Source organism: Buceros rhinoceros, unplaced genomic scaffold (genome assembly GCF_000710305.1).
Source record: "Buceros rhinoceros silvestris isolate BGI_N320 unplaced genomic scaffold, ASM71030v1 scaffold3086, whole genome shotgun sequence".
NCBI lineage: Eukaryota > Metazoa > Chordata > Aves > Bucerotiformes > Bucerotidae > Buceros > Buceros rhinoceros.
The window spans coordinates 19,806-29,981 of NW_010415611.1; the positions used below are offsets into that span (position 1 = coordinate 19,806).

General features: G+C 40.1%; 1 protein-coding gene across 1 annotated transcript in view; it reads left to right on the forward strand.

Moving 5' to 3' along the window:
* The window catches only part of DDX26B (DEAD/H (Asp-Glu-Ala-Asp/His) box polypeptide 26B), a 22,875-nt gene that overhangs the window by 911 nt on the left and 11,788 nt on the right, over positions 1-10,176 (forward strand). Inside the window, exons 2-7 of the mRNA XM_010137460.1 lie at positions 1-78; positions 372-555; positions 1,377-1,505; positions 3,511-3,674; positions 4,760-4,912; positions 6,525-6,657. The exon at positions 1-78 is cut by the window's left edge and continues 3 nt beyond it. Of these exons, the coding sequence (XP_010135762.1) occupies positions 1-78; positions 372-555; positions 1,377-1,505; positions 3,511-3,674; positions 4,760-4,912; positions 6,525-6,657 (841 nt within the window). The remainder of the gene's footprint in view (positions 79-371; positions 556-1,376; positions 1,506-3,510; positions 3,675-4,759; positions 4,913-6,524; positions 6,658-10,176) is intronic.

Here is a 10,176-nt window from a genome sequence, read left to right on the forward strand (position 1 = left end):
TTCTTTTTGGAGCCATCTATACTGATTACCATCACAGACGGAAACAAACTGACGAATACGGCTGGAGTTCAAGAGGAGGTAAATTCACATTAAATTCTTTCAAGTTATGACCTTGCTAGTTGTTGCTATGCTGAGATTAATTGCTTTTTCCTGCTTGTAGTAATTCTGCTTCAGCAGCCTGTTCTATAATAGAGAACAGCAACTAGCTATGCTGTCATTGCCCGGCCCCTAAATCCATAGTTCGTGTGGGTTTCCAGACTGTAACTTCAGATAAATTTGTGAAAGAAGTGGGTTCCTTTACAGAGCAGTGAATAAATTTGAGTACGGGTTTGTAAAGCACTTGAAAATATTCTTAAATCTTTCTTTTCCAGCTTCATCTTCCTTTGAATTCTCCTTTGCCTGGAAGTGAACTAACCAAAGAACCATTTCGTTGGGATCAAAGGCTATTTGCTCTAGTGCTGCGTTTGCCAGGAGCTGCATCCACTGAACCGGAGCAGCTCGGGAGTGTGCCTACTGATGAGTCGGCTATCACACAGATGTGTGAAGTTACAGGAGGTAACGGATGTTACTTTGCATTGGTTCACTTTTGGTATTTGCCTTAAAGTATTGCTTTTCCTTTGATTCAGCTTCACCTCTTTGTGTTTTCTCCATCTGAATTACTCGCTGTCCATGTGAATCTGTGTAGTTTTTGGTTTCCAGTAGTACAGGAGAACTTTAAAATAAAACCATATTTCTATTTCAGACCATCTAGATGAGAGAGAATTTTCTTAATGCACTAGTAGGAGGGATTGGAAAATTTCTTAGTTGTCCTTCTAGAGGTTGGCTTTGCTCAGTCGTAAGATTATTTAAATGTTGAGTGGGACAGGTATTATTGAGATGTTAATTCTACTGCAGGGCTAATAAGCTAAATTTAATCTTTAAAGAATTAATTCTGGAACCTATTCCTTGAGATGATGATAATTTTTTTCTTTTTAATTGGTGCTTGAAAAAAAAAGATGTATGGGAGATGAAAGTTTGGGAGCACATAGGAGCTGGTAAGGTTTGGGTGGAGGAGAACAGAGGGATTAAGCACATGTGGTGAAATCAGATGTTCTCAAGGGTGTTTATGAACCTGGCCTTGGACCAGCCTGATTTAGCCTTAATGGCCTCTCTTACTAATGAGTAAAAGCTCAAGGTTGGTGTTTTGCTTTGTTTTCCCCCTGGTTGTATTGCATCTGAAAAGTATTTTGTCTTTTACATAAACTGGCACAAAGTTTGTTGCTATTATTTTGGATAAAAGCCTTGACAGTGTGACTTATGTAATAAAACTTCGTCCTTAATTAAGATTACTCAAACTTGCTTTCATGTTTTCCCTGTGTAATTTATCTTTTGTATAGGTCGTTCTTACTGCGTTCGGACACAGAGAATGTTGAATCAGTGTTTAGAATCTCTGGTTCAGAAAGTCCAGAGTGGAGTTGTTATTAACTTTGAAAAGTCAGGACCAGATCCAGCTCCTATTGGAGAAGGTATAGTAACTGTTTTTTCCCCCGATGTTCAAAAAGAAATGTTTTGTATGCATGCAAATGCCCTCAAGTGTCTTCAGTGTCCTTCCTACCTTCCAGCCTTTTCACTGTAGTGTACAGGATGCGTTGCATGCCTATTACATTCTAAAAAAGCCATTAGGCTATAAAGCTTATATGCTTCAGTGATAGAGCTCTGGTATCTCTTTAAATACCCCAAATCATAATGGACGTGCTTTCCAGAGCTTTTGGTATGTTGGTTTCTGTTCAGTCTTCTCGTTAAGTCTTTACAAGTGATAGTGTGATCCTTGATAAGTGAGGTGGTGCCATATTTGCACGTGTTTAAGGGTGATCTACCCGCTTACTAGCTCTCCTGTCACTCTTGTCTCACCTCTGCTTTGGGGGCTGAGGAAAGAGAGTTTGCAGGAAGTACTAAAGTTTGAATTAACAGTGTTGACAAAACTTGGTTTTAAAAGAATTAAATCCATGACTAGTGTATTTAAACACCTGAACATCTCTAAAGTAATCTCAATGGTTAATTTTTGGGACATTTTCATTCTGCTAATTGGTCACAACGCAGTAGGTTTCAGTTGAATGTTCACGTGAAAAACTGTGTGCAAAGAACAGGGAATTATTGTGCTAGTTGCAAGTAAAGTGTGTAACAGGGAAGAGGAAAATGCACTCTTAATGTGGAGCAGTTCTTCAGATTTGCAGAAATAGGTGGCTGAAAGGAAGGAGAGCTAGCTGCTCAGTTCCTGTTTAGGAAACGAGGCTGTTCCCGGAATGCAGAAACTTAACAGCGTTTAGGACCCCTGTAGTGTCCTAGCATAGCCAGCTTTATTCCTGCTTTCATTTCTGAATCACCTTTCTCTTGCTGTATGTATTTCTTTTCTCCTTTTGCTTACTTAAACATCATTCTGTTGGAAGGCTTTCCTATAATGCTGTGCAGGACAGCACCTCAGCAAATTCCTGTGTCTCTTGGCCCAGATGTTCTCCTGTGTGGCAGAATGGCTGGTGAAATTTGGGTTTTAAATTTCTCACTCTTAAATGATGATGCACTCTGTATATGAATGTACAAAAATATGGAGACTTTCCATCTTTATGTGAATTGGGATGGTCCTAAACTAGAGAGAAGTATGAGCTGTTAAGTTGGGCTTTATCCAAGCTATGAAAACCACTGTATTTAATGGAGAGAGCCAAACCTATAGGTAGCTGAAAGGTGTTTTGCAGAGCATTATTGGCCAGCTGTCTAATGCAGGGGAAAGGAGGAATGTAAAATGTTTTCAAAATGAGGAGGATTCTCTAAATGGGTGATCTCTGCTGTGCTGTTTGTTTTGAGAGCGGTCTTTGAAAACTAATGCTGAGATTCTGTACTGCTACCAACTTCTTAGTCCTCAATGTGAAGGGGAGTCTGTGCTTGTACACTGCAGTGGACTGGTGGAGAACACTGGTTTTTCCAGTAGATGAGTGGGCTTTAAGTGCTGTGTGAATTCTTACTACTGAAAAATGTGACACGAGCTGCTCCTTCAAGATGCACCTGACTTTTCTGTGGACCTTTTCTCCAGTTCCATTTTCCACTCATGGCAGCATCGGTCAGTGAGCTTTGCAGCCCATGTAGAAAGGTTGTAAATGGAAATTATCAGTCTTTACAGGTGCAGCAGAACTAAAAATGATAGGCTGCTTGTTGCCTACGAGATCGATGTCACAATACTCAGCTTAGGCAGAGAGCCATTTTCGGATGGTGTGAGGATGCCTTGCTGTGCAGTGATCGTCTAACGGCTGTGCCGCAGGAGCAGGAGGGTAGATGCGGGCAAATGTTATCGTTGTTTCTCAGGTGATGCTGTTCTGCATTTCGATGCATAGGTTTTTTTCAACCACTGATGTAAACATCTGTGTATCTTTGAAACAATTGTAATTGCTTCCTAATACAGAAATTTTGCTGGGGGACAAGTGCATGCATGTAGCTTTTTATTTTATTTTTTGTTGTTATTTTGCTTTGTTTAAATTTTAGATGGACTTGTTGATTCATCCAGGCCCATCAATTCATTTGCTTCTCAACCGTGGCATAGTTGTCATAAACTCATTTATGTACGGCCTAACCCTAAAACTGGTGTTCCTGTTGGGCATTGGCCAATCCCAGAATCCTTTTGGCCTGATCAGAATTCACCAACGCTGGTAAGTAAAATAAAAACTGAGAAAAGGATTCTACACCTAATTAAACAGACTGAAAGTGAATGCTCCTGTAGTATTTTAATTTCTCTGTTTACTAATATGAGCTGAGTGCTTTAAAAGTGTAGTTAGTATCAGTGTAGATAGTGTTACTAACATGGAACAGTATAATCCTGTGGAGATTCTGTACACTGTGATGTTTTTTGCATCTGGAAGGTTTACTTCTGTGTATATAGTTGGTTAAGTTGGTGAACAGTTTTTAAAAGATAGTAGAAATTTAACTATAATTACTTCACATACCGCATATCTTAATGAGCCTATGAAATTTTAATCAAAGCCTTATAAAATGCATTTATATTGAAAAATGAGGGGTTTTTTTGAAAGAAGATTGACCATGTTTTTTCTGCTTAATATTCTTCATGTATGGACTCTTTTTTCATTAGCAGGAAGAATTAAAACTGAAGCAGAAGAGTTTACCCAATTCAGAAAATGAGGGAGAACCAGCATTCATTGCCCCTTTTCTTACTGAAATGATCACACATTCGGCATGTCTTACTAGCCTTTCCAGAGATGCCTCGTTTGTTAGGCATGTTCTGGTTTTGTACTTCACAAGTGCTCAAGGTACTGATTTTTGCCTCTCCATGATTCAAGAGGAGAGAGATCAGACTTGGCAGGGTCTATCTTGAGATACCCTTTGCCAAGCGAGCACAGTTTCAGTCTGTAATTCTGAGAACATCAAGCTGGGAAGCAGAGTTGAAATCCTTTTCTTTAAACCTGTCTGTCATACTATAGTTGATTGGCATGGAGGCTTTTAAATATCAAGATAAATAGTTGAATATTAACCATGTTTTTCTCTTGGTTGGAAAAGAGTGTACGTGTGTGTGTGGCTTTTTGAAGTTAGAGAATTACTTATTAATCTATATCCTGTTGTGGGAGCTTGTATCTTTTCTCTTTTAAAGGAAATGATAGAAACTGAGAATATAAGCTTATAGAATGGTAAAATACATGCATATGACTCTTTTTAAGGGAATTGATTTGTTTACCGTAAATACCAGACAATTGATTATGGTTTTTTTTGCCCTTCCTTTTAGCCTCCACGCACTGCTCACCCTGTTGTGAGGTTTTCCTGTGTTGATTGTGAACCAATGGTAATAGACAAGCTTCCTTTTGACAAGTATGAGCTCGAGCCTTCACCCTTAACACAGTACATCTTGGAGCGAAAGTCTCCCCATACCTGCTGGCAGGTATTCCACCCTTACTTGATTCTAGACATGTAGTGGGCATCCTGAGGTACTTCGGTCTTTGTACATCGGGAGGATTGGGGTCTGATTGCAGACTCTGCAGTTGATGAGAAGAAAAGTCTCAAGGTTTCGGTTACCTCCTTTCTAACAGAACTGTCAGGAGTCGGAATGAACATTCGCTCTACAGGCTTTGTAATGGCATTCAATTCTGTTTCTAGGTCCATCTCGTTTTGTTAAGAAATGTGTCCTGCAGGTTTCACTTTCGGCTAAATTGAAATTCTCTCTGGGCTTCTATTTGCTTATAGGGAAAACCGAGCTCTAGTTTCCAGCCTCTCATCTAATCAACAGCTGCAAATAATTTCCACTAGGTGGTTGAAACTGCTAATGGGAATTGAATGGAAGCTGTTGATCTCGTTGACTAGTTTGCCTTGAAGAGGTCAAAGTTCTGTTGCTGAAATCCTTTGTTACATGCTCCTTTTGTGATTTTTGGAAAAGTGGCTTGTTTCTGCATCCTCTACAAAAGAGGGCATGTAATTCCCTTCTCAATGGTGTGCTTGTAAAGAATAGCTTAGTGTGTACAGCAGGAGTTTGCTTATTAGTATGATGCTTTCGCTGGAAAGATGGGTTTGCAGGTGTCTTTCATGTTTCTGTTCCCCTAATAAATATTACAACTTAACTGAAAATATGCATATTTGAAAGAAAAATTGAAGTTACTTTTAATAAACTAATTTGGAAAGTATCCTTTAAGCATTCATAGGTTCATCCAGGCCTAAGTTATTAAAATCACTCTGCTGTTCTTCAGCAACTGCTTTTCTTCTCCCAGCTACGTATCAGAACCTTACAGACTAGAGAAATAGGCTAATTGTCATAGAAGCCGTTTAACAAACCCTGATCCTTGTGCTCTGAAAGAATAGAGGAAAAACACTTCCTTTTTACGGCATGGTTTACTTTTTTTTTTTTGGAAAGCTATTTTTGGTTCGATGAGGGTTATTCTGAGTTTTCGCAATAAGCATATGTACCTCCTTTATCCTGTTGAAGCAGTTGTTGGCGTGTATTGCTTTTCAAGGTTAATACCCCCATATATATACACTTCAAAACCCCCATAAAAGTCAATGTTAAGAATGTCGGTGCTTGGCATGCTTAAAAGACGTTTCTTGAATATTTGTTTATTTTGCCTAATTTCTATGCTTTAGAATTTCTAGATTTCTTTTGTCAGTGTTGTTAATTTTAGTCATGCTATTTTATGAGTCAGAAGACTAATTTCAAATACAGTGTTTTTAAACACACCTTTAAAAGATGTTCCCTAACCTAATTTAAATAATTTCAACAACTTTTCAGAACATCACTTCAGAGTAGTTTCACTAAGTACTAAAGATTAGAGTGTGAACAGCATTTCCACGCTGACTGGGGTACACTTGACGTTGCATGTCTCAATTTTGTGATCAGGGAATGTAAATGAACGCTCATCCAGATGTGCGCAACCTCAGACTTGGCTGTTGTGGCTAATGTGCTCTCTTAATGTAACTTGATTCAGATTGATTTTAATGTTTAAATGCCCCGTGCTTAATATTCTTCATTTTTTTCTAATACAGCGATATCTCTTGTTCTTTATCAGGTATTTGTGAGTAGCAGTGGAAAATACAGTGAACTTGGCCATCCGTTTGGGTATTTAAAAGCAAGCACTACTTTAACCTGTGTAAACCTCTTTGTGATGCCTTACAACTATCCTGTTTTGCTTCCGTTGTTAGGTAGGTAATAAATTTACATTGGACTGCCAATGCAGCTACTTCAGAGTAAAAGAAAAACAATAATGGTTGGTGGTGTGCCTTAATTTGAGACGTTATAAAATAATGGAGATCAGAGAGTAGAGAATGTTGCAAACTCTTTAACATAATTTGGGAGGAGAGGATTTTCATACCCCCTCTCCCTTTTTTTCTCTCCAGCAGAGGAGGAGAGCTACCTGCTTCCAGTGCATGTTTGATGCTGTTCACCTCCTAGACACGTAGCCTCTTCCTTAACCTGGAGTAAGCGTCAACCTCCATTCTTTTCCCTCATTTAGGGTGTGGTATATCCAGGTTTTGCAGTTGCTCTTGTAGCAGCTAATTTTTTTACTGGAAGATCAGATGCAGTATTTGTCATGGGTGTTGGGAAGAGGGAATTTCCTGACGCAGTTTAGAGCGGCAAGAAGGGTTTGAGCAGTGAGACATTTCTTCCCTGCCGAAAGGACCAGTGTTTTTTTCACTCCCACGATGAAGTTACTTTCTACAGGAAAGACAGTGTGAAAAGGTGCTGTGTGAATAACTGCCATAATAATTGGCTGTTAGGGTTTTGGCATAAAGGTAATGGCAGAGAGAAGAGTTTCCTGGGTGCTACTAACCCTTTTAGTTGCAGAGGTGTTCTTGTTGCTATTTTTTGTGGGTGTGTTTAGTGATACAGAAAAACAGTGGAGATCAAGAGAATTAATATTGACACTTACTGTCTTACACAGGATTTTTCCATTCATGTCTAGATAAAAAACCCAGTAGGTGGTTCAGGGATGCTTTTTCATGATCCTGGCCATAATCCTGTGCTTGCTAATAGCTTGGATGTGTCTTATGTAGTCATCCAGGTAGCCTGGTAATTGTCCTGAAGTGTGCAAGTAATATACTTCTAGACTAAACTAGAGTTTCTGCAGGTTTGTGTCTACTGAATTACTGCAGCAGATCCAGTAGCTGAAAAGCCATCACTCATACTAAATGAATTTTCCTATTCATTTTGATGTTGACATTTGTAGTTCTGCTGCATCTTCCCCGGCAGCTCTTATCTTCCCCCTGCCTTTTTTGCAGGGGTGTAAAGCTCTTGCTGCTCTTTGGAGAAAGGCAGTTTTCAGTCTGTGTAGCGCTCTTCTGCAGTTTACTCACCTGGTATCCCACATCTTAAATTTCCGAAGCCTTTGTAAAGGCAAATGCGCGGGTTGTAAAGCGAATGTTTGCTCTAGGACGCAAATCCTGTGCATGCCGTATTGTTAACACAAAGACATGCGCAAAGGGGTGTGTTCAGATCTCGTTCCAGGACTTTGTTTATCCTTGGTCTCTCAGACAGGGTGGAATTAAGTTCTGTGGAATATACATAAACCACGAAAGCAGATCTGAGTACTTCTCTGCTTAGCAGCACAGAAAATGACTGAGATGATAAGCAGCATATCTGTTACATTATTTGCAGATGTTTTTAAAAATGCTGACTCTGTGTTTCTAGGTAGGTAGGGGCTGGTTTGTGGGTTTTTTTGTTTTTTTTTTAATGCTCCCCCACGCTTGTCTTAATACATACCACTAATGAACACAGATGGTTCTGCTGAGGACTGATTGGAGTGTGTAAAACCAATCTTGCATTATGCTCACCCAGTTTAGAAAGGATGTGAGAACTTTCCAGCCCAGGAGAAGTCAGCTCTATCCAGCCACTGCCACTCCTATAGCTGCATCAGTGCAATTCTAGTGGCTACTACCCTACTAGTAGAGTACTCTGTTGGAGGACTGTGACTTATCTTGGGATAGTACCATGGATAATGTCTCTCCTTTCCTTCTAGTGACTCTTTTAGACAAAGCCCAAACCACTTTACAACTGTGTGATTTGTGCTGTCTTATCAAGTGGCTTCAATTTTGTCAACAGATAGCAAGATGCTTATGAATTTTTCTCTTGCGTTTTTGTTTTTCTCCTGTGAATGCGGGAGCAGGGGAAGTTTTAATTGTGTTTTTGGAAAATGGTGTAAGAGCCCTAAAAGACAGGTAAGACAGGTATGGATGAGGAAGCTTGCAGATGATGATTGAGCAAACTGAAACTAGTTGTACTGGACCGTGAGTGAAGGGGGTAAATTGTACCACATCCTATAGATAAGGTGATTTTATATCTTGGTTTCTGCAGGAGAGGGTTTGGAAATGCTGTAGCTTCTCCTAGCTTATAACTTAATGGGTCTGCTTTTACAGTTTGAAGCTTTGTAAGGAAAGGAGCCAATTAATGAGACTTCATGAAGCGGTGAAGCCACACAGTCTGTGTGTTAACCTGGCCCACGAACTCTGGTAAACTGTCTGACAAATATTCTGGTCTGTAGCTTTCTTAAGAGGTAAGACAGACCATGTGGGATGTGCTATCGCAGCTGAGCAGCTCCCTTTTGCTTTCATAGGAAAGGCTAGGGAGGCATCATGACTAGTTCGGGGTCATGGTTTGCTCTGAGAACCGAGGAGGTGGGGTGCAGTTCTGTTCCTTTTGTTCACTGGGAGGCAGACTTCAGAAGACAAACTTTCCACAGAGAGGTGCCGACATACTTTGATGGTGAGTGTTCGGCCCACAGATTATAGAAATTTCCTCTGGAGAATTGTTGCCTTTAACTGTTACTAGCAAAGCTGTTGTTCTTCTGATGTTACTCTATTTAACAACAGTTGCACAGCCAAGTATATAAAGAAGCAGTCAAACGGGCTGGAGAGAAAGCTTAGCAAAGATGAGGTTTACTTTTAAATGTTCCTGCCCTGCCGGAGGTGTTTCCTCGGCTGACCTTAGCTGTGTCCGTGGGAGGACAGGCACTGCTGGGCAATACGAGGAATTCATGGGGAGTGTCAGCAGAAGCAGTAGTGAAACAGCCACGCTGAAAATACCATGAGAAGGTGGTTCTAAACGTGCAGAAGGGTGAGCATTTGGAAAATGTCTGCCCGTGGAGGACTGCAACATGGACAGTTTCCTGTGATGCATTTACAGGCTCCTTGAGAGAATCTGCAAGAAGGCATTTTACATTTTGGAAACCAAGGGCTGTCTTTGTCACAGGTGTGAATGTGGCATGCTGTGGCACTGGGAGGGAGAGCCAAACGTTTTGTATCAATGCAAAAACAGGGCCAGGATACCTTTTTTTTTTTTACCGGTGGATACTATTTTACATTGTAGTACCTTATTTTTGACTAAATTGTTTGCAGGGAACGATACTGCTTTCCATGAATGTAAAATCGTGAGTCTCTACTCCTTAAAACAAAGGAGTGTATCTGTTAGTGCAGAGGCATTACACAGCTCAGAGTTACAGCAGTCAAGAGGGAGCAGTGATGTACTTACTCGGAGGAATTTAATGTGAGCTGTGATTTTAAAAAGAAGTTTTTACTTTGGGTTACATGGTGCAAGCTATTACTCACAACTAGACTGTTGTCACATGAACTGTGATTAGGCTCCAGCTGAACTACTAAAATTACCTGCTGACCATTCTCTCTCTCATCCTTTTTTTTTTTTTTTTTACTTTTTCCTTTGCTTTGGGA